This window comes from Typopeltis vanoorti, chromosome 10 (genome assembly GCF_054136105.1).
Source record: "Typopeltis vanoorti isolate ZY-2024b chromosome 10, IOZ_Tvanoo_1.0, whole genome shotgun sequence".
In the NCBI taxonomy this organism is placed as follows: domain Eukaryota; kingdom Metazoa; phylum Arthropoda; class Arachnida; order Uropygi; family Thelyphonidae; genus Typopeltis; species Typopeltis vanoorti.
In genome coordinates this window covers 103,371,106-103,396,452 of record NC_143558.1, presented here as the reverse complement: position 1 = coordinate 103,396,452, position 25,347 = coordinate 103,371,106, and the positions used below count along the sequence as shown (strand labels likewise).

The following is a 25,347-nucleotide window of genomic DNA, read 5'->3' as shown; positions in this document are numbered from 1 at the left end:
AGAATGGGCGAGGAAAGATTAGCAAAACAAGTGTTCTCTGCCAGGTTGGCAGCAAAACGATCCAGAGGAAGACCAAGATATAGGTGGATTGATACGGTACAAAGTGCCTTAGACGAGAGAAATATAAGATCTGATAATGTTGGAGTCTTGACAAGTAACAGACTGATTTGGAGGAAAATTGTAGATAGGAAGTTAGTAATGATGTAATTTTTTTCATGTACTATCATATCCTGTACACCCCTTGAGGGTACATGGCAGGAATTTGATGATGATGATGATGTTATGGGAGACAAAGTATATGGATGTCCTGCTCAGAAAATGTTATATGCTGAATTAAAAGGAAGAAAATTATGATCAGCTGGAGTAAAATAATAAACTTGGTCCAATAGTATCAGTTGCTAGATGGAAAGGATATCAGCAGTGCATGGCAAGCATTAAAACAATATTTAATGGTACAGTTTCGGAATGTGTCCTGAGAGTGCAAAGAATTAAATAATCAGCGTAAAATGTAGGTGATGGGTTCAGAAGAGATTGTTCAGCTAATGAGTGCCCACTTTGCTAAGAGATGTCAGCCTCGAGTAAGTAATATGGAGCTCAATGCTACATAACACTGCATCTACATTGAATGTTGTAACTCAGTGTATGAGAAGGAAGTACTGTAGCTATTGCATAAACTTAAAATTTGTCTGTATTTTTTTGAGGATTTCTGCATGGATGCTAAGAAAGTGTTCAGAAAAATTGACTGTATTCTTGACTTGTCTGTATAACTTGTCTCAGCACAGGAAATATTTTACAGGAGTGGAAAGATTGTGCCAATCTCATTGCACATGGATTGGTCAAAGACTGGTGTATCTAGCTACTTATCAATATCTCCAGAGCAGCAGTTGAAGATATTAGAAAAATTGAGAGCTTGCATACAGAAATGGGTTGACGGAGAATCTGTACTTTGCAATGTACAGCATGGGTTTGGATTTACTAAGGGTCATGTTTGAGTAGCTTACTCAAATTTTATAATAATGTTAACATTTAAGTTAACAAAATCCATTGACATTATCATCGTTGCCTTTGTCTGATTCAGTAGTTCAAGAAAAAATGGCTGTTACATGGAGTTAGGAGGTTCACAGAAACAGTTTAATCAGTAATCAGAAAGAAGATGCTTATATATAAGACTGCAAAATGCATTACCACAGTGAGATTTAATTAAAATGACTTCACTATAGCATTGTGATTGGCTAAATCACAGAAATATCTTTCCTGAGAACACCTTCAGTTATCAGTGTAGGATAATATTTTTGGAATCTCCAGTTACAGAGAAATGTTCTGAAGAATGGAAAGATTCTCCTGGCAAGGGGTCAACCCTTGGCAAGTTGCCCACCACACTCCAAAAACCAGACTGATTATTGAGTTTTGGGTACTAATGATACTATCTTGGCTCAACTCTCCAACTAGCATTTTCAACCTACTCTTAGTCATTTCACTGCTCTTGAGTACTAAGTGTTAATACCCTTGATATGATATAAATTTCATATTAAACATCTTACACATTCTCATTTAATTTATTTTAATAAATTATGGGGAAATGAGCAGCCTTGAAAATAAATTTCCAAACTGTCATGTTTTTGCAGATAAGTGGAAAAAATATTTTTTATTAAGTGAAAAAAATATTTTTCTTTATTTCAGTTTACACCAGACATGACGTCATCTGTACCACATCACAAACATTATTGTCTTGAAGTAACTGAAAATTGCTCTCCTACTGTTGATCATTGTATAATAAGAAGTACATCAGTTGGTAAGTTGCTTAGTATCTGTTGTGGCTGACTTTGAGAAATTATATTTCTCAAAGTCAGTCTTAATGAATATATAAATTTTTATACATTAATTAAGAGAGGTTTATTAGTTATACATGTCTTATGGCTTAAGTGCTGAGAAGATATAGTGTTGGAAATTTAATGGATTATCATAACAGCACTATGATAATATCATATCAAAATAAGAAAGGATTAAAAACTTCTAATTCTTCCAATATTTTGTCTTAGTCACTGAGACATCTTCACGCAATACAATTGAACACTTGTAACACACACACACACACACACACACACACACACAAAGGCAACACCATAATAAATGTCTCATGGATCTAACTTTAAAGTCTAGGTGGAGTGCCCTTCATGGACATTCGTAGAAGGCCTAGATCAGTGGTCGCCAAAGTGGTCGATATCGACCCCCAGGGGTCGATAGAAAAATATAAGACATCATTGTACAGGTAATATTTAATTCAGATAACTTGGATTACCTCCATCCTGAATGACAACGCAATTAAGAGTGAATCGTGGGAACAGTGACATTACATAGGACCTGTAAGATGGAGCAAGGTCATGAAAATAGTTACGGAGGCCAATAAAGTAGGCCAAAATGACGTATTTACCAATAAACGGATTTGAGTGGTTCCCACCTGGCCAGCATGGTGGGAGCGAGATTGAATACGTGTATGTATGAGTAAATAAGAACCGCACACGTGTTGATCCCAGTCTCATTTTTGCGCATCAACATACATATTATAATTCGATTGTTATCCATTCACGAGCTAAACTTCTCTATGTTGAAGAGTTCAGCAGGACTGGTAGTAATACCAGTAGTTTATTAATATCACTAGTAATACCAGTGATATTACTAGTGATAGTAATAGTAGTAGTAAAAGTAATATAATAATATATACTATATTATACATACAGTAAAGACTGTAACTATAAAATAAACAATCTAAAAACTCACGTAAGCGTCTTTTTTGCTTGTCCTATTATAATTACGTAATAGTAAAATACAGGGGGGTCGATAAAAAGTCAAACTCTTGAAGGGGTCGATGGTCAAAGAAGTTTGGCGACCCCTGGCCTAGATTGTAAATTTGGATTTTTGAGGATTAATGTTGTCCATATTTTCGGAATTTTCTTGCATCTGTATTTATTCAAATCTGGTTGATTTCTGAGTGCAGCTGCAGATTCCAAAAGCAGCGTTTCTTTTTGAAAGTTACTGTGATGGATCATCCTGGTTTTTTTTCAAAAACCCAGCATGGTCCAGACTTATGTTTTATGTTCATCAATGTGAATATTGGCTGATCTGTCCAAAGTATGGCAACTTATAGGAACAGACACTTCCCATACTTCAAGCACTGAAAGAGGAGGGTGCTGATCTTAAGTGGAATAGGTAAGTTTAACAGATTTCTAGTGGTGCTTAAAAGCTGTGCAGAGGTTGTATTTTTTTTTCCAAGGACTTGGCTATTTTTTCAGATGTACCATGGATATAGGTGATGTTGATGGCATTCCTGAAACCTTTCTGAAGAGAAGGTCAAGGATTGGAAGAAGGATTGATTATTTTTTAATTAGACTCCTTCCTCTGTCACTAAGGTCTCTAGAAAGGGTAAACTAACTATTGTTAGTTTCCTTTTTCATCGTAAACTGGATTCTTGGATGTAGACTATTAAAGTAACAGAGGAAGGAGGCTAATGTGTCTTGGCGATGAGGCTAAATAGAGAACACATTATAGAGAACATATCATCATGTTAGCCAGATAGAAGGTTTGAGGGGGCTGAGTTTATGGCTCATTTTTTCAAAATTTTCTGTGTAAAAATTAGTGAGTGGGGCGAGAAGACGAAACCTGCAGTAGTTCCCTCTATCTGTGTATAAATTTTTTTTCTTCCAAGAAAAATATCTAGAATTGATGGCAAAGGAAAAGAGATCTAAGATATCAGAAGGATAAATGTTTTTTAAGAGTGTTATGATGTCATACATACATACATCTTCAAGGCCCACCTTTCCTAATTGGGTTGTGGGGGCAACAGCTGCAAGAGGAAATTCCAATGGTCATGATCCTCTGCCACCAAGCTCAGGTGTTCTGGTGGGATTCCCAAACATGTCCACCCAAGGTTTTGGATATAATCTATCCAGTGAGTCCTTGGCTTTCCATGTGGCCTCCCACCCTCTGGCTTGGGCAAAGAGGACCTGCTGAGGGATCCTCTCTTGTGGCATTCTGACCAGGTTCCCGTACCAACGTAACTGTGATCTCTCAACACGGAGAAGCAGTGGTTGAGTATTGAGGGTTTCCCGAATTGCAGAGCTTCTGACTCTGTCGAGTCTTGTCAGCCCCGCAACCCCTTGAAGGAACCTCATTTCAGCCGCTTGGATTCATGTCCACATTCTTTTGGTCATTACCCAACTCTCATGACCATAGGCGAGGATGGGGACATAGACTGTATTGAAGACAGCCAGCTTTGCCTTCTGGCTTAATTCCTGCTTCCATACTACCGAACGGCCAAGCTCCCACAATATTGAGCTTGCTAAGCCAATTCGAGTATCTAGCTCTACGTCCCATTTTCCATCATTCGTGAATATGGACCCGAGGTATTTAAACTTTTCCACCCGCCTCATTGGGACTCCACTTACATGTAGAGTGCACTGGGATGGTTGTCTTGAAACCACAAATGTTTCAGTTTTGGCCACACTGATCTTCATTCCGGCATCTGCACAAACAGCTACAAACCTATCCAGGGTCTGCTGGAGGTCATCTGTGGAAGAGCTAAGCAGAACTAGGTCATCTGCAAAAAGCAGACGTCCAATGCTACATCTTCCAATTCTTACACACACTCACTGCCTCGGCTGTGCCTATCAATCCAGTCCATAAATATTATGAAAAGGAGGGGTGACAGAACACACCCTTGGCAGAGGCCAAAGGAGGCTGTGAAAGGTTCAGACTTCGTGCTGTTTACCCTGATACAAAACTCTGGGCATTCATACATGGACTTGATGGCAGCTAATAGTTGGCCATCCACTCCATACTCCTGTACTACTTGCCAAAGCTTATCCCAAGGAATCCAGTCATATGCCTTCTCCAAGTCCACAAAACGTGTAGACATTCTTGGCATATTCCCAAGATTTCTCAAAGACTTGCCTTAAAGTGAAGATTTGGTCAGTTATGCTTCTACCAGGACGAAAGCCACATTGTTCTTGCTGGAACTCTGACTCAACTATGCTTCTGCACCCTCTTTCCAAGCACCTAGCATACACTTTCCCAGGCATGCTGAGCAGAGAGATGCCATGATAGTTACTCCAATCCTTCTGGTCTACCTTCTTGAAGACTGGTATTATTATGCCTGTCTGCCATTGCTTTGGTGCTTGCCCAGATATCCAAGCAGCCTGACACACTCAAGTCAGCCAGAGAACACCGTCTCGATTTAAGGCTCTTAGCATTTCGGGCCGAATTTCATCATCGCCAGCAGCCTTGCTCGATTTTAGCGATTTTATTGCTAAATGGAGCTCTTCTGCTGTGAGACTAGTCATTGCCCCGATCTGCACCTCTTGGATGTCCACAACTGCTGGGCCACCCGGGTTAAGAAGGCTCTCAAAGTATCCCCTTCATCTGTGGAGGATATCCTTCTTGGTTGTTAAAAGTGCACCATCAGAGGCCTTAATTGCCGTTGCTGTGCACAGTTTCCTCCCTCGAAGGCAGCAGATGGTCTGCCAGAATATTTTGTTTGCATTTGCATAGGATGAGTCTAATCTTTCTCCAAAGGATTCCCAAGCCTTCTACTTTGTTGTCTTTACTGCCTCAGCAGCAGCTTTTCGTGCCTCAGCATACCGCAAACGCATCTCAGGTGACCTGACTCTAAGCCATGTTAGGTAGGACTCCATTTTTGCCCGGACAGTTTTTTGGACTTCTTGGTTCCACCAAGGTGTCCTTTTCTCACTGCCTGTTGCCACGCCAAGCCGCTTTCTGCCACAGTACGAGCGTGCAGAAGCAGTGACAGCTGTTCTGAACAGCTTCCACTTCTCCTCAACATCTGCAGTATGCTTGGGAATCTCTTTGAACCTGGAGGAAATGGCATCTGCAAAATTCTTCCTCACAGCCTCATTTTCCAATGTCTCCCATTTCACGCGGTATAGCTGCTTAGGCCTACCAGCATTGATGGTAGCGTCTGGTTTCTGGAGCCGTAGAGTGCACACAATGTGGTGGTGGTGGTCAGTTGACAATTCTGCCCCTCTTCTCACACGAACATCCAACACTGAGAAAAATAGGTCTGCTGAGACTATAAAGAAGTCAATCAGAGACCTTTGTTCTAGTGTATCCCTGTACCAGGTATACTTATGGACTTCTCGGTGCTGGAAGAAGGTATTCATTATGGAGAAGCTGTTAGTACAGCAGAAGTCCAATAATTTCAACCCATTCACGTTAAGGTCGGGGCACCGTTCCTCCCATCCACACCCCTCCACGTCTGGTCATCTGTTCGAACATGTGCATTGAAGTCACCCATTAGCAGGACTGATTCCATGTCTGCCACCCTGTCAAAAGCAGCATCCACTTCCTCTAGGAAGGCAGAGTATTCTGACTCCAGATTAGGTGCATAGGCTTGCACCACAGCCAAATCATGGTTATGATGTCATTCATAAGAATATTGGAAAACAGTGAGGTGATGTCAAAGCTTACCAATATATTTGTATTTTTTAACAACAGCATCAGAATTGACATCACCAATATTCTTTCCCAGTCTTCTCTATGAAAAGTAATTATTTTCTAGCCAACTTGTTGCTCTAAAGCAAGCCTCAAAAATATAAAAGTATTGTTATCACCAGAGTATATAAGGGTACAGTTACCATAAACCTAATTCCCATCTAAGATCTGCAGTAGATGTCAATAATTCTCCTTGCTGTAAATTAGCAGAACAGCTAGCAAACTCTCTTAAACTGCCGCCTCCCATCCCTCACTGGTCACACTACATCCCATATAAAAAAACTCAACCCATTTTAAAACTCTATCGAAAATCTGAATTAAAAAATGCAGATATAATGGTAAGCTTTGACATCACCTCGCTATTTACCAATATTCCCTTGAATGACTTCTTAACGCTCTTCAAAATCAATTCTGGATATTTTTCTTGGAAGAAAAAAATTTATACCCAGATATAGATAACTACTATGGATTCCCTCTTCTCACCCCACTCACCAATTTTTACATGAAAAATTTTGAAAAATGAGTCATAGACATATAGTGTCCTGTTCCTGCAAGTTGGCATACTTTGGACAGACAGACAGGTAGATCAGCCACTATTCACATAGATAAACACACAACATACATCTGCAATCACAACTATGGTCAATCTGGTCTTGCAGGCCATGTATTGAATACCACTTACAGGATCTTGTTGAAAAACAAACACAGTAACTTTCAAAAAGAAACACTGCTTTTGGAATCTGCAGCTGCATTTAGAAATCAACCAAATTTAAATAAATACCGATGCAAGAAAATTCCCAGATTATGGAAAACATTAATCCTCAGAAATCCAATTTTACAACCTAGGCCTCCTACAAACATCCATAGAGAGCATCCCACCTAAATAGGACTTTAAGGTCAGATCCACTTGTTTCATTATTATTGTGTTGTTTTTGTCTGTATGGTACAAGTGTTCATTTGTACTCCCTGAATCATATCTCTGTGACTGAGACAAAATATTGGAAGAATTAAAATAGTTTTTAATCCTTCTTAGTGCTATTAATACTCCGTTAAACCTCCACCATGAGTTATACATATAGTTAGACTGGATGTACTCAATGGATGTAAAATATTTTATAGTATCAATGGATACCATGGAAAATTGTTAAACAAAATTTAATTTTGTAATAAGTAGACTATTTTCACATATGGCATATTTGGTTGCAACTATTGTTATCTGCTTGAATTTTTTCATTTTAGTGATCATATTTTTCAACTGTGAATAGGCATTCTGTCAGCATTTGAAATGACAGAGAGAGGGGGAGAGAAAAAGAGAGTGGATTATGAATATTTAAAATAAGTTATCTTTCACTGTAGCAAACTATTAAGTCCCATAGACAGAATGTATCATAAGGCATTTATTTTAGCACACTACCTACTACAACAAATTATTTTTGCAGTCCCTTGGAGTTTGCTAAAGTGATACTCAACTGCAGTTTAAATTAGTATTAATATACATTGTGTGTGTGTGTGTGTGTGTGTGTGTGTGTGTGTGTGTGTGTGTGTGTGTGTGTGTGTGTGTGTGTGTGTGTGTGTTTTACATATATAGTAATCCCAAAAATATTGAAAATTGAAGTGTTAGGTACTAGAACAACTTACTCATTTCTTGAGAACAACAGGTTATATTTTCTGAGAAATATTAATTGAGGCAGCTTATTTCATAGATTAGAAAAAAGAAATAGAATCTGTTCAGCTTCCATATTCTTTCCTTCACCAAATTTGATGAATGTGATCTGGAGTTTGAGATGCTAGATCTGGTTTATCTATAACTAGTTTGCAACTTTGCTTCTGAACTCAGGAGAACTGAGGACAATGCAGAGGCGAATCGACAACTCAACCTTTCTTTCTATGGAAAAATGGTTGAACACGAGCCTCACCCAAAATACCTTGGAGTGAGCCTAACCTATAAAAGACACATCATCAGCCTCTCCAATAAAATTAAAACCAGAAATAATATCATTTCAAGGCTTGCTGGAACAACCTGGGGTTGTGGTGCAGAAGTCCTAAGGTCGTCTGCACTAGCCCTCACATTCTTTGCAGCAGAATATTGTGCCCCTGTCTGGGAAAGAAGTACACACACGCACACTAACATATAGGGCACCCAGCTAAACTCTACCATGCGCACAATTAGTGGGACAGTGAGAAGCTCCCCCTCTCTCCTCCTGGCTTCCTGTTCTGTCTAACATTGCTTCACCACACATACGGAGAAGACAAGCCTCGATTAAGGAATTTAATAAAGCAATGAGCAACCCACTCCTGTCCCTACACCAGATTCTAATAAACCCACCTAGTCTTCGCCTCAAATCTATAAAGCCTCTCTGATCCATGGACGAACTCTCTTCAGCTGCACTGTCATCAATATCTGACATATGGAGAGAATATTGGTCCAACAATCACTCAATAAACAGCTTCCTGGTAGAAGATCCCTGTGCTCCGCAGCCTGGTTTTGATCTTCCTAGAAAGTTTTAATTTTATTGGAGAGGTTGATGATGTGCCTTTTATAGGTTAGGCTCACTCCAAGGTATTTTGGGTGAGGCTCGTGTTCAACCATTTTTCCACAGACAGAAAGGTTGAGTTGTCGATCAATAAACATGATCAGAACTAGTCAGGGCAGATGTTGCTACCTTCTACATAAATGGAGACTGTCAGATCACCCTTATTGTGATTGTTCTCCCGTGGCTCAGACGATTACTCATATTGTGTACGACTACCCAAGGCACCAATTTCACAGTGTGGCCTACAGGACATTCACAAGGTGACGGATGAGGCCTTGAATTGGCTTTCCAGCCTAGATCTTGACCTGTAGTTGGTATGGTGGTGGTGGTTTTGGAGGAAACAGAAGATCACAGTCCCGTCTCACTGCGAAGACGTTATTCTCGAAGTCACTCTCATGGTCCTCGTCATAGTATCAGCAGAACTCCTCCTCATGTTAGAAGATGATGATACAATGTGAAATGGTCCTCTAATGGATCAGGTTTTCTCGCACAAGACACAACTGCTCTCTAATTAAACCTTGGATACAGCTACATTTATGTTGTGAAGCGTTGTGAGAACGTATAGCCTTGTCATACTTGTTGCAGTAGGATGATAATTGTCCCTGGCTTGATTATGACAAGTTACTTTTGCTTTATTTAAAAAAAAAAAAAAGACTTAGAAAGCAGGTTGTGCCTTTTATGTAATGAACTTTTATATGTTAAGATTTTCATCATTTGTTTCTGGAAATTGTGATTGTACTTTTCACTTACCAGTTTCATGTAGCCATAAGCATAAATAAAATAGAGACAGCAGAGCAGTTCCATTTTACTTCATACAAGCAAAGGATGTTAGAACTGCAGTGGAATATTGTGTATTTAAGTGAAGTAATATCAGACTGTATACGTACCTAAGGTCAGTAGCATAAATCACGTGGGGGTTAATTGGATGAGTAGCATCATTAAATGAGGGTGCTATAAAAAAAGTGTACAATACATTAGCCCTACCAGTCTTAATGTATGGAAGCGAAATCTGGACAATAAAACAAAAAGACAAACAAAGATTAACAACAGCAGAAATGAAGTTTATGAGAAAAACTGCAAAGTATACCCTATTTGATCACAAAAGAAATGAAGAAATTTGTGAAAGAATTAAACCAAGAACCAGTAATAGAAAAAATTAAAAAATATAAACATAAATGGATAGAACACGTTCAAAGAATGAAAACAGAAAGATTACCAAAACAAGCCTTAAAATACAAGCCATTAGGAAAAAGAAAACCAGGACGTCCTCTTAAACGATTCAAGTGACTTCTAAGGCCGGAACAGGCCATGCTAGGCCTAAATCCTTGATATGCATGAAGATGATGATGATAAAAAAAGAAAATGTGAAGAGAGTATAAAGAGAAATAATCATAATTCTAAATTATGAATCTTTTGTACAATTGCTCCTGTACATCAGAATTTTATTAGTTTCAGTTTTGTAACTATGTATGATTGGCAGTTACAATACACCTTGCCTGATAAGAAATAGATGTTTCTGTTTAAAAAAAAAAATGTAAAGTATTCAGATTAAATATACTTACCAGATTCTCATAACTGAAATCATTTCATTTGTTCTTTATTGTAATTCACAGTTGTTAAGTGTAGAGTGATATCAGTTTGTCATAAGCATTCTCCTTTTGCTAACAACATGTGTCAGTCATTATTGATTTCTTGCTTGCTGCTTAATGGAATGTATGCATACTCACCAAGGAGGTTGATGGGTGATTGACAGCTGACAGAGAGGTCACTCAGTACCAAAAAAACAAGAAAAGAGAGAGAATGGATGTTTGAGAATGCAGACCTCAGAATTTTGTTTTAGGGAGTTTTTAAAAGCTTGACAGTTGGAATGTATCAACATTTGAAGAAAAGTTAAATGGACAGTTTCTCTTTTTGTCCAAGGACACCAGTGATGTGTATTATTTTCTCAGAACAAGTGATGGAATTAGAGAAATCTAAAACTGTAAAGTGTTATTAATGAAAAGCTCTAGTTTGATATACTTTTGTTTATAAAGTAGTGAAACAGAGAATGAATGGAAAATAAATTCTGAATAAGAAAATGCTGCATAGTCCCATTGAATTTGAGAAGTTTTATATTTTGAGAAAAGGCCTGATAAAGAACTAACTCTAATGAACATTTATTGTTTTGTATGAATTTGTTATGAAAAACAGTGTTCAGTCTGGTAGACTGATTAAGCTCATATAAAACAAACTATTAATAGATTGAGTCAGTGAGAGAATGAATTAGAGATAAAGAAGGCATTGGATCCAAATAGTTTATATAGTTATTAATTTAATTTTCATTACCATGTATGTAGTTTTTAGTTTAATTAAATATTTTTGATTGTTCTTAAGTGAGTCATTTCCTTGATTCTAAAAGGAATGAAGTTAAAATTCATTGCACCAATTTGGATTGAACTATTGTAATTTACTTAACACTCAGTGTTGAAACGCTAAGGTAAATTAGAAAGGATACATCAAAAGTGTACATGCACAAAAATAAACACAAGTATAAGGCACAGGCAATTAGGGTGACAAGCATGGTAAAGAATGCAAATATATATATAGTTGTGTCGCATGCCCATTTAGGTTGGGTGTACTGTCGTGTGGCTTATCCAATCAGCACTACAGCATTCATATGAATTTGACCATATGATTGCATATTTATTGATGTATGAAAATTTTAAGAGTGCATAGTGCATCAGCACTCATCTTAATTGGTTCGTTGCAATTAATTGTAGCATAACTTTGAATATTTTAATTTATCAATTAATATAATTTTAAATATGGAAAGCATAAAGGTCAAATGAACAATAGTTAATCTTCATACATGCCATTTATGTGAGAAGCACAAAGGGTTTATGCTTCATGGTGAGATTAGATTATCATTAGCAAATATTAAGTGAGACACGGATTATTTGAATTTTGATACGATATTTAAATGCAGCCATATAATACTCAGAAATCGAACAAGCAATAATGTAGAAAATTATTATTTTTCCCAATTGAACCAAAGAAAGCTGAACTAACTCGTTTTACTTACTTATTTATACACAAATTCAAACTTCCTTTGACTATAATCATAAATCTGCAAAAGCTCTTGCAGAAAATAGGCCACTGAGTAGATCGTCAACACTGTTACCATTCTAAACATGGGCAAAAAAGTTATAAATTATTTATAGAAAATTACTTGTCTATATATTACTTACTTACTAGTACTAGTGGTGATAAGCAGCAGTAGATGGCCTTGGTGTTAGATGATGAAGGTTGGTGGAGTGGTGAGACGAGAAGTTGTAGAGTGGATGACTGACCTCCCTTGATGAGTCTTTGGATTCCCTGGAGGTGTGATGTAATAATAATATATCGATGTCCTAAACACATCAGTTCACACTTCACACATGCAAAACAGATGAAACTGAGTAAACAAAAACAGCAACTCATGACAAATGACAACATTTAGTTGGATTGGTTGACACAATAACCAATCACAGCCACTGATTTCTGGGTGCTGTTGTCTCAGCGCACACCATCCCTAGCCTACTGGGTGGTTTAAAACCACTGGAATGCTAAGAATTTGACTCGCTGCTCCATCTGTACATGTGTCCAAAAGTGTCCATATTGTGACCGCACACCTGAGCTATTAATGTGAAATGTGATGCAATGTTTACTTATTGAAAAGTGTCCTCTTCATGAAGCATTAGTATATTGTATTTAATTTTAGGAATCACATGAAGCCAGGAAACAATTAGGGGATCTTTAACACGAATAAATGCAAAAATATAATATCGATGATATTGCTATTCATGGGTGTGCACTGCACACCTAGCAGACTCTGAATATACGCCCCTGATATATATATATATATATATATATATATATATATATATATATATATATATATATATATATATATATATGTATGTATGTATGTATGGTTTGGATCTAATGCCTTCTAAATAAAACTATACTTTAAGAGATCTCCTTTATCTCTAAAGGATAAAATTCATTCTTAATTTTCTTTCTTAATTCTTAATTCATTTATAATTATATATATATAATTATCCCACACACGAGAGTAGAAGCACCTATATCATATTAGTACCATGTCGTGAATGAAGTACAGGTGGGAATTGAGAAAGAAGAAACCTATTGGCATTTTTCTTTATTTATTCTCCATTTAATTTTTCTTCATTACCTCTGTTCCAGAGAGCAGAAGTAGATGAGGGAAAAGGAGAAGCAGGTTTGGTGTGTTTGCAGTTGGATCGAAAAGAGATGATGGGCAACTGCTGCTCATGTTTAAACAGATTACTAAGTCAAAACAATCTGTACAAAGCCATGCTATCCACATAGAGTATCATATTTATGTCAATCCATTCTGAATCATGCCCTTTTTAATATCTTAAGTACTGCTCTGAGATAAGACTGGTCTCTATAATTTGCTTTTCCTGTCTTGGAGGAACTTTCATGTGAGTGATGGCTACCATTTCACCGGAGCAACGACCGTGAAGTATCTATAGAAGAGATGAGAGGTAAAGCATGTAAGGGAGTATCATCTATAAGCTGAATAGCTCTCTTCTGGATAGCATAAAGTTTTTAGGGAGGTTTTATTTGCAGCACCCCAAACATGCAAACAGTATTCTAGTTTTTTTTTCCCAGTGGTAGAGGAACCTATTGATGTAATGTGTTTATGCCGGGAAGAGGTTAGAAATACATGTCTGTCCAGGGAGAGCGCTCTTGCTGCCTGGTGATTCATTTATTACTGAGGATAAAGGAGTATATACTGAGATCCCTGTTGTGAGAGAAAGGAAAGACTGCATTTTGGTGCATTGAAGGTTACTAGTTTATCCATGCCCCATTGAAGGATAATATGGAGATCAGAGTTTAAGGTATTGGCTGTAGATGAGCTTAAAGCTTGGATTGTCTTAAGCTCTACATAGTTTGTTGAAAGAGTGATTAATGATCAGTTATTTTTATCATTAATGATAAAGATTAAACATAGTGTACTATCATCAGCAAATCACTGGTTGGGATTAGTGGTGATTGAGAGTCAGTTGTTTATGTATAGAAGAAAGAAAGAGGGTAGGTGACAGAACAGTTCCCCCCCCCCCCCAACACACACACACACATCCAAGGTGCTTCTGCATTTGTGGCAAAGCTTGAAGAGGGTGTTATCCACCATAACACATAGTGAATGACCATAGAGAGAGACAAACTCATCCATCTATTTACAGCAGGTGGCAAGCAGACAAGGAAGGCAATTTGTTTAGTAAGCCTCAATGCTGAACATTATCAAAATCCTAGAAATTTCAAAATTTCTCCAAACCTTTCCTTGGCATGTGTTTAGTAGTGGGTGATGTAGGCTAAGAGGTCAGCTGAGGATCAAGATTGGCAAAATCCATACTATTGGTCACTGATTAACTGGTGAGCCTCTAGGTAGGAGAAGTTGATAACTCACCAACATTTTGGAGAGTATTGAGGATTGCAGCAATTGAACGACTGACTTTTATCTTCCCTTTTTGGAATAGGTTGGATATATGTTTGCTTTCATAGGAATGGAGGAGAGGATAGATGTTAGTTCTAGAGCACAACTTCGAGTACAGTTAGAGAAATGCCATCGAGACCAGAAGATTTTTTAGTATCCCTAGTTGTTTAGTATTGTTCTGATGTGATTTTACTGAAAAACCACAGGTGGCATTAGTCAGACCATGAAAAGTAAAAGTTTTAGAAATTGTCTTACTTGGTACCTTTGTAGTGTCAAGTGTTAATGGACATGAGACTAGGAGTGGCTGGAGGTAGCACATTCTATTTCAGAGGAAACTTGCACAAGATTTTGAACATAGTTACTGAGAAAGGGGAGGTAATCTCTAAACATATCCAGAAGAAGAGTTGGTTAAAAAAGATCAAGGGTGCATTGATCTTTTTCCTAATATTTTTCCATATTAGGAGAGTGGAGAGGGTTATTTGGAATTTGGTTGGGTAGGTAGATGTACGATTTGTATTAGGTTATTTGCACATTAGCCCTTTGGTTTTGTGGACATTAAAAACCTAGGAAGATGACTTCACTATTTGGATTGCTGGAATACAGAAGGTTGAGCTCCATCGATAGGAAGGTGATAAGGTCAGCGTGGTTTTTTGGAGTTTGGAGAGTGGAAAATGCAGCAGGTGAATGTTACTGAATGGTGCAAGGAAACTTTGAAAGAGAAAGAGACATCAGAAGCAGGGAATTCTAAATTAGGCATTTTTGTGAGTGTAAGTTTTTCTTGATATTTTTAAGTGATGATGATATTATTTGTTTTGGCATTTATTCCAAGGATGTTGGTGAATGAAATGTGAAAGTGAGTTTTTAGAGGATTTTATTAAACAAACCATTTGTTTGTTTAGTTTGTTTTTTGAGGGATTTTAATTTGATCACAGTGGCACTGCCATTATTTGTTGTGAATTTGGTGAAAGGATAAAATATAGCCATTCAGTAAGAGAGATACACTCTTGAACATGGTATCAGTTTAGGGAGTTAATCAGTACTAAGTCTCACTCTCCAGTCTCAACCTTGCAGAAATCTGGCCTCACACAATATGGAGTTCAAAACCCAAACCACAGGATCCATTGAAAAAAGACCAAACTTCTACATAGATCTTTATATAAACATGAACGTTTATATAAAGAAAGTACTGCAGCCCTACTTCACAGACCAAATCTAAACCGTAATGATGTATGTTATCTTATTTTAATGTAATTTATTTTTTTTTTCTTTTCCTCCAGATATATTTTAATTTAATTCTATAACACTACTGCATGCATATTGGGATTCCATTGGTAGATGGAATCCCAATCATGCTCCCTAACTGTATGTTATTCCTAGTATTGTTTGAATTAACTGTACTGATGATGTCTATTGATACTTAGGATGAAATATTTACTTATTAAAACTTATTACTGTGGTTATTACATGTGTTTGTTTAGTCATGACTATTCAAGTTGTTTTCCATGATTTCATAGCAGCAGCCAGAAACGAATGTATGTTTTTGCTAATTCCAAATACGAATATTTGTAGTGATTTGAGGATCCAAAGGAATCGAATGCTTGCTTTCTTATAGTCTATCCATGCCATATTTAAGTTAGTTTTTTATCTTTTTTTGAATTTCTGAGAATCATTTTATTAGTAAGGATCCGGTCTTTTGTTCCTCTAAATCAGGGGGTCGGCAAAGTGGTCGATATATACCCCTGGCAGTTGATGTGGCTATCCAAGGTTGATGTGGCTATAAACACCTAAAACGATTTTGAGTAACACCAAATAAACATGCAACACCAACTTGCTACTATTCATCAAACACATCCTTCTCATTAACCACTCCAAGTAAATCAATCAAATGTAAGTACTTTTTAATGTTCTTTATAAATTTCTTTAAGTATTTTCTTTAAATTTCTTTAAATATTTCTTATCGAGAAGCAGTAATGAAGTAAAAGGGTGAAGGAATTATTATTTTTAAAGTGAGAAATTTATTGATAACATTTATTCATTTATTTAACATGATGGGGGTCGATGAGGGATCAAGGATTCCACGAAGGGGTCAATGGTCTAAAAAGTTTGCTGACCCCTACTCTAAATTTTTGAAAATTGCCTTTTCGTTTAGTCGGATAAATCTGAGTAGTGGTATATGGAATTTGCTATGAGTGCAGTGAACAGCTTAAGCATAGTTGGTAAGCATGTTATTAGATGATAGTTACTTTGGTCTGCACCCTTATCCTTATCTTTCATGAAGAGAAAAGTATTCCCAGATATCACCCAGTCTCCACTGAGTCTGACAAAAAATAATTAAATTGTTATGCCATTCAATCATGCAGACTGGTTAGATGCTTCAACCAAAATCCATGTAGTTCATCTTTGCCAGGTGCACTCCAGTTTTTTAATTTTCTAGCTTGTGTACTGACCATTTCTTTAGTGATAATAACATTTTGCATTTGTTTTTGTTTCATTTCTGATTCTATTTCCTTAATCCATGAGGCACCTTTATTATGTTCAATAGGATTATCCTAGATTGACTTCCAAATTTGAATGCTTCTTCTTTTTCTGGTGAATGATTGTTTGAATTCTCTGGAGAGACTTATTATTATTATAAATTCTTCAGTAAAGTAGATTACATTATTTAACGCGTTTATAGATAGATCCACTTAAATTTGTGTTTTGATTTTTTTTTGTTTATTACGTGCCACCTCCAAGGAGTCCAAAGACTCATCAAGGGAGGGCACCCATTCCACAACTCTCCATCATCATATATACCAATGCCACCTACTGCCACTACCACCACTAGTATTTTCACAGACAATCACAAACATCCATGCCCATGGCATGATTCTAACCCGCAGCCTTTTGGCTGGAGAGCGGATATGCTAGCCACTCGGCCATTAAATGGCCAAGTGGCTAGCATATCACTCGGCCATAAAATGGCCAACCAGGCCATTCTACGCACTACATTGATCTTGCACAAAATTCATACCAGATTATAAATGAACACAAAAATCCGTAATCTTTAATTTTCAAAGCTAATATTTTTGCTTCATATTTTGTCTTATTGTCGCCAATTTGAATATTACCATAAATTTCCACAAAAGAATCTAAAACTTCAATATTATATCTAAACGAATGAAGAGCATCAATTCTCGCTTCTCATCTAGTATCAGATAAAGTTTTAAGTGCAATTTTGGTGTACTTTTCAGTACATCCCCATCGTTTAGTCAAAGCACTAAAGAAATTATAAATTTCTTGTATAGTGCTAAAAAAATCACTGTTTCAGTATTAACTTGATGAGCATCAACGATCACCAAATTTAATGCATGTTGCACAAGGGACAAAGAGTGCTCGAGAGTTAATATTCGATAAGTGTCTCTGAACGCTGCTGTGTTTTCCTCTTTATTGCCCAGTTATTGTATCCTTGTCTTTGCAAATTTTTAATTACTAAGTTTAAATCTTTTAATTTATCTAAGCGATGAATCGATAAACCTTCAAACTTTTTGAGAAATTAGTTAGCTACCCTTTCTGTTTTTCAAGTTCTTTTGCCTCTTTTCTTTTTTTATTTGCAGCTCTGGATAATTTTTTTTTCATCTCCATTATACCCAAATTTATTCTGAAGTAAAAAATCTATTGAACAAAAAATTCAGTAAGACATAAAAAAAAAAAAATTTAATTTTAAAGAAAATAAATACTTAAAGAAATGCATATGTTTTTTGCGGATTTCTAAAGCTTAGGTTAAGTTTTGAATCTACTTACCTCAGCGTGAATTAACTAAACATATTGTGTGTTTAGCAATCAACAGTTCAATGATTTATTTACAAACAACGTGCAAGGTCTATTCCAGAAAAAATGCCCAAATGTCACTCGTAATAAAGGTTAAGCCGGATAAACGTGCAATCTCGCGTCCTAACTGACAAATTCGTGGTGCATGTAAAAAAGAAAGTCGGTGAGGTGAGGCTCTACCTGTAACATGATGCCCCGGACGAGCTCCTGGCTCGTTTAGTGTTTCTGCCAGCTCTGTACCACGCATACCAAAAAACAACTTGACGTTTTTGCTAAGTGTTATTAAAAATAGCAGTATTTATTGCAATATATTTAGTGGACATCTGCATTTAACAAACGCTAATGTTCAAACGTGTGTTTCTTTTATTTTTTCTACTCACTTCAGCTCCCCTTGAAGAAGGCGTCCCAGTGCGATGCATCGTCTGCTTTAAATATGCTAGGCATACCAGCATATTTAAAATCCTTTCTTTTAGTGTCACATGGCCATCAGCATTAATTTTGGTGAAATTATGGAGACTAACTACCATATTAAAAGTAACAACTTTAATTTCCTGATGGTTCAGCTTTCATATTAATGTCATCATCTGGAGTATACATATAAATACAGTGAAACAGATTACGTTATAGTCTTAACAGTATAAAGTATCACTGGTTTGGTCAACCTTTAACCCTGCTTGCCTGACCTCTGGTGAAATGGAAAAAAAAAAACTACATCAGAACTAGTCTTGTTTTACATGGCCAGAAAATAAATTCTAATGTCTTTTAATGATAATGTCACTTGTGGCCTAATTAGTATTTAAAATAAGGGCAAAGGTTTGTTGTCAACAAATTAATGCCATTTCCACTTCTGATTCTCTACCTGAAGAGGACGCAGATCATTACTTATTATAAACAGCACTCAGTTATTCCATTTACCATCCCCATTCTGCCAAAGTGTACTATATCCTTCAACTTCTCTGTCAGAGTACATCATTTGTGTCTATCCCATTTTGCTAATATCAATAATCCTCATCTCTGCAAGATACTATACTTCCTCTCATTTTCTAAGTTGCTGTCATCATGATGCCAACCCTGCTTCTACCCTGCCAACTCTAATTTACCAGCACTTGCCCATACAGCAACCACCTCTCAAAAGAGGATTTTGAGTAGTAGTTTGGATGAATCAATGAAACTACCTTTCAAAATCCTCTTCTTACATGTGCTTGCTACATGTTCATTATTGCTGCTCTTCTCTTCAACTTTGCATTATCATACCTAAGCAATATACTCAATTTTTTTGCTACACAGGTTAATATATTAATTTCAAACCCCTCATCATCCAGTTCATACTATCTCTCAGTCATACCATCACTACCTGATGATAGTGATGGTTGGTATGACTATGGAGGATTTCATCCACATTTCACCTAGCTTCATTGCGATAATTAGACTGTATTGTTCTTCCAGTCAAGTACTGCTTCTGTCTCTGTATTCCATTCCCTTCATTGAATCTCCATAGCACACTCCTAACAGTTCTGTTCATTCTTCTTATCGATATCCCTTTCTGTTTTTCCCTTCCACACACACATGCTCTCCTTGTCTCTCCTGTTTACTTGCCTCCTTCTTCCTCAAACTTAGTTGCAGGCAGTACTGCTGTTACAAATGAATTAGATACAGGAAATAGATTTGATATCATATGCTTGGATTTCAGTAAGGAATTCGATACTATACCAAATATCTGTCTTATTTACAAGTTGGGGAAATGCTGAATTAATCTGAGGCATTGAAGTGGTTAGAATAATGGCTAAGAGAGAGGCAGATAGAGCGATATTGAATGGCTGTGCCTTTGATTTGTCTCCATTAACCTACTAGAATTCCATAGGGATCAGCTTGAGGTTTATTATGATTAATTTTTATCAGTTATATTGATAATGGAATTAAAAATTAGTGTCTAATGCAAATGATGCCAAAGTGTTGAACAATTAATACAAAGATTGGGGGCTATTGCTTCAGGCAAATGCATTTGGAATATTTCACTGTTCTGAGGAATAACAGTTGGTATTTAACAGCTTAAAATGTAAAATGCATCACCTAGGTAGTAAAATTCCAAGGATAACCCAATATTTGGGTAAGGATAAATGGAAAGCAGTTGAGTATGAAATTTTTTGTAGGGCAAATGGTTTGTATTTAAGTAGAATAGTTTTTATTGGAAATGGATGTTTTGTTTATGCATGTACAGCAGCTTAACTGTGAAAAGTTATTACTTTATTATATGCAATATGGATACAACTATTTATTAATAGTTGTATCCATCAGGAGCATTTTGCTCTTGAGGAAATTGTGTTTGCATTCTGACATTGATGCTATATATGTCTGCCTTCCTTCAAACAGATTTTCTTCTGTCAATTGAATATAACATCTACATATTATATAGAAGTATGTGCCCTGTTTTAGCCTTTTTCATCTGATAACACCAGTTAAGTGTGCATGGTATTTACATAGTTTTTCAGCCAGCTTTGTTTTTCAGTGTTATTTCTAATGTTAATGTGGCATTCTACAGTTCTGTTGAGTTTGGGGATTTTTTAAGTGAATCCAACCTAGGAAGGTTGGACACTTATTATACATAAGTACTGTGAATAAGGACTAGATAACCCAGAAACCATGTTGCTAGATTCTAAAAACATGGAACTTTTTCAAGGACTGATAACCAAGGTGGTATCCTCGCACTGTGTGATGAGAAAATCACTACCACTTAGACATTAAATAATGAATCCTGCTTGAAGTGGGATTTGAACTCATGGTCTATTAGTTGGAGAGTATATATGTAGATAGGCTTAGGTACAGAAAGTTTTAGGTTTCTATCGTAGTAAACACTTTCTTCAAAATTTCTGGTATAATGACCATACAGCGAGAAGAAAACTTTAATAAGCATCATGCTACCATCGTGTACTGACAGGTACATTTCATCACAAATGTGCTTATAACCTTCTGGGTTATAAGATTAATATAAAGAGACATGTAACATACCACAGTAAGAAATAACAGAAAAAGATGAAAATTAAAATAAATATTGAACACAGATGTATACTAGCTGGTTTGGCCACGTACTATAGCATGACTTGTATAGCTCCTGTAAATATGGGATTTTTGATGCATGTAAACCAAACTTGGTGCAGGATCATTCCTTGGTTTTTATTCCATTGAGTAGGTTTACATAGCATTTAGAAGCTTCTTTATATTTTCAAGCAAAACAGTTAGGTTTGATATATGGCATTTCTGTTTGTTGCCAAATTACTGGATGATCTTCATTGGTTGTGGGGAAAAGCTAAACTTTCATATCTGTATGGCTAACAGCATCACCAGGAGGTTAACATAAGGAGGTTTTGCTTAACATAAATAAAAACTGACAAAAATTAAATTTTTCCAATAGTAGCTAATATCTATAAGTGAAATAGGATAGATTGAAGAGGTGATACAGGATAGGTGTTAGTTCTGGGACACAGTTTTTTAGCACAATAGGTGGGTTACCATCAGGAAGATACCTTGTTTGTGTTCAGGTTATTAAGGATTCTTCAGATTTCATTTTGTCAGAAGACTGTGGGAGACATGAAGGGAGCCATTCTTGATGGAGTGGAGGAAACTTTGCCCAGATCATCATTGCAGGAATTGGAAGAGAAGAGTGGTGTGGTGCCAATACGTTAGCTTGTCTTTAGGTGAGGTAACTACAGTATCGTCGGGATGTGAGAGTGGTGGAAACTTAGGTGGACAAAAGTTGTGTCCAATGACCTAGGAAAGGGACCAGATGGAGAGACTGCCATTTGGGCAGGAGGTAAGTTTGCAGCATTTAGACATTTCAAATTGTGACTTGGACTTGGTGGTGATGATTCTTTTGCAACTGTTGCGAGCGCTGTAGTATAGGTGAACCCTTTCCTTCAAAGGATCATCTTTGTTCTCCTGCACATCCTGGAATGTATGACATTCTTTGTACTTGCATCTTAACCTACTTGGGGCAGACCGTAGATCTTTTAACAGTCACCTTGAAGATCAAAACTACATTTGCAATCATCTGTGTGGCAAGCGAGGACTGGCAGACAACTCTGGATACGCCTTCACACAGAATTAAATGGAAGATTATAGCTTTCTGTATAAAAGTTGCAAAAGGTCTGAGAGACCAACTTTGGAATCAGCATCAACTGTGAAACATCCAGAACTCTAGAGGTTCTGGCGCCACAATGGAATTTCAAGTTGAGTGCGCCTTACTTTTTTTTTTTTAATTTTTTTTTTTTTTTTTTTTAATGTAATTGAAATTTAAAGATTAATAAATCAAAACACATATATTTTTATGTAAAATCGTGTACTTTGAAAAATGTATGTATTGACTTCCCAACTGGCCAGGACGTCTATGTTAGGCAAATCTGGATATGATGCATGCTATTCTATATTAAGAACATGGATAAGAATTGCAATTTGGCTGTCATATCCATTAGAAGGTGATAATCCTTCACACTGAAGGGAACACTTCACAAGATTATCTCGCGATCAGAGCTGCGTCTCAGTTGTCTATAACAAGAAACTCAGTTCCTTGTTCCTTTCTTTTAGTGTTGCATGGTGATCAGCATTCATTTTAGAATTTATGGACTTTACAACCCCTGTTATAAATAACTATTTTAATTTCCCGACATTTCGACCTTCATATTAAAGTCATCATCTGGAGTATATACAAATATACAGTAAAGCTGAGTTACATTTCACACAGTATGCTAAAGAAACAATGATTTGATGACCTCTAGTGGGAAAAAAAAAAATACAGATAAAATTAAAAATTAATTATTTAGAAACTACATCAAAGCTGAATTCTATTTAGGATAACATAAGAGAATCATTCTTTCTTATAGATAGTCTTCTTACAGTAACAATGATGTCCTATTTTTAACATTACAATTGTTATATTAGATTTAAGATTCTGGATTATCTACAGTCCTGTTTATAGTTAACTCTTAGTGAGAAAGGTTCCGTGGGTAGAATATGTGCCTTCCATATGCTTGGAATTTTTAGACCATCATTATTGTTCAGATTGGGTTGGTTGATAAGAATCTCACAGACTTCCTTAAATTTACATTCATGCCATGTTTTGGTGTGATGTAAACAACTGGTACTTTTCCAGTCAATTCTATGTAAAGTGTTCAGGGCATGATCAGAAAGGCCAGCTTCACCATTGTTAGTATATTTAATGTGTTGCTTATGTTCCTTTTGTGTGTTAGTTTTTCTTTAATTGTGCGTCCTGTTTCCCCTGTATATGATAAATTACAGGTGCAATAAATACGGTATACTCCAGGGTGGGCCAGCAGAGGGAGTTGGTCTTTGGAAGAGTTGAGTAAGCTTTTTAATTTTGCAGATGGTTTAAAGGTGGCTTTGAGGTTGAGGTTGTATTTCTGTAGTATTCTGTTTATTTTATCTGATGTCCCTTTAATGTAAGGAATGGTTATAGTTTTATTGCAGTCTGGTTTATCTTTGTTTTTTGTTGAGGTCTTGTAGAGAATTTTGGTAATAGTGTTTTGGCTGTAACCATTTTTTAGAAAGGTATTGCTGATAACTTCAAATTCATCTTTCAGCGCTTGTTCATTGGAGCAGATCTTCAAAGCGCTGTTTTTTAGAGTATTAATGACACCTAGTTTTTGTGTTGGGTGGTGGTGGTAGGAGTTTATGCAGGGCCGGCAGAAGTGGGCATGCGGGCACAGTTCATAAGTTTATTTTTAAGAAACAAAATTTTTATCATAAAAACAAAAAAAAAATTCTTAGAATGATCAATATTAAAATAAATAAGGCCGGATACACCGAATAATAAAAAAAAATGTATATTGCCAGCTGTTTACAATTTTGCATCAAGAGCAGGCTAAATGCTTGCCTGCAGAATCTAAAGTGAAACGGTGAACGGTTTTTATGCGCAGAAAACGAATTTTCGTTCAGTCAGAAAGGTTTAAATAACTTTCTGATGGCCGGCAACTTATAATTAAAAGGAAGCGGAGGAGAACAAAAGGTGTGCTGAACTTGAAACTTAAGATGAAATAATCATACCAATTCTTTGGGGGGGGGGGGGGTTGCTAAACTTCATGCAAGGTCTCAGAGGAGGCATAATAAAAAGGAACTGAAGCAAACAGAGGGGGGTTGCCCGTATCCAGAGATTGCTGCAGAAGTAGGGGGGGGGGGGGCAGTTCCAGAGATGTCCACAGAGTGACAGGAGAGGGTGCTCAGTTCCAGACGCTGTCAAAGAGGAGGCTGCCCAGTTCCAGACATTGCTAAAGCTGCCTGGTCCCAGACGTTGCCGAAGAGAGACAGAGCTGCTCAGTTCCAGACATTGTCAGACAGCATCCCGGATCCAGACGTTGGTTGAGAGAGGAGTTTTCCGCTTCCAGAAAGGAGCTTCTCAGTTTGAGACGTCGCTAGAGAGAAACGACTTCTAGGACACAGACAGGGCTTTCAAATTGCCAAAAGGAGAACTCCCAAACTCCGTTGAAGAGAAACATTTCCAGTCCAGAGAGGGATGCTGATTGACAGTTGACGGCAGTTTCATTTTTTCTTGGAGGCGGCAATTCAAGCTACTTGAGACGGCAGTCGTCCAGGCATTTTCTGCGAGCCCACGTAGAGGAGAAAAGGCGAGGCAAATTTCCCGAAGTACCTTCGTCGTAAGTTTTTCTTTTCGCCGTGGGAGAATAACATTTTTCCGGATCTGTACAAGTCCTGCTATGCTCTCAATGAGATATATAGCCGAAGTCAAAATTCCAGATGAAGATCTGAGATGAAAGAATTGCCATAGAACTTTTAGTGAAATACTTTTGACGGATTGTGAGCCTTTGTAAGTTCAAAACTTTTATATAATTCCTCTTATAGTTGTATTAGAAAGACTTTTAAGATATATGTTTAATATGGTTAAGAAGTGTCCTTAAGAGAATCGATTGGCATGTTAAAAATTGATATAAAATTTGTAAAGATAACTTAACAGAGATTTAGGTAACCTCTTTG

The 25,347-nt window shown here is 36.8% G+C and overlaps 1 protein-coding gene across 2 annotated transcripts in view; it reads left to right on the top strand.

Moving 5' to 3' along the window:
* FBXO11 (F-box protein 11) overlaps positions 1 to 25,347 on the top strand; it is a 412,771-nt gene that overhangs the window by 180,624 nt on the left and 206,800 nt on the right. For both annotated transcript variants that reach the window (XM_090399679.1, XM_090399680.1), the window contains exon 8: positions 1,681 to 1,792. In XM_090399679.1, coding sequence (XP_090255805.1) covers positions 1,681 to 1,792 — 112 coding nt within the window. The remainder of the gene's footprint in view (positions 1 to 1,680; positions 1,793 to 25,347) is intronic.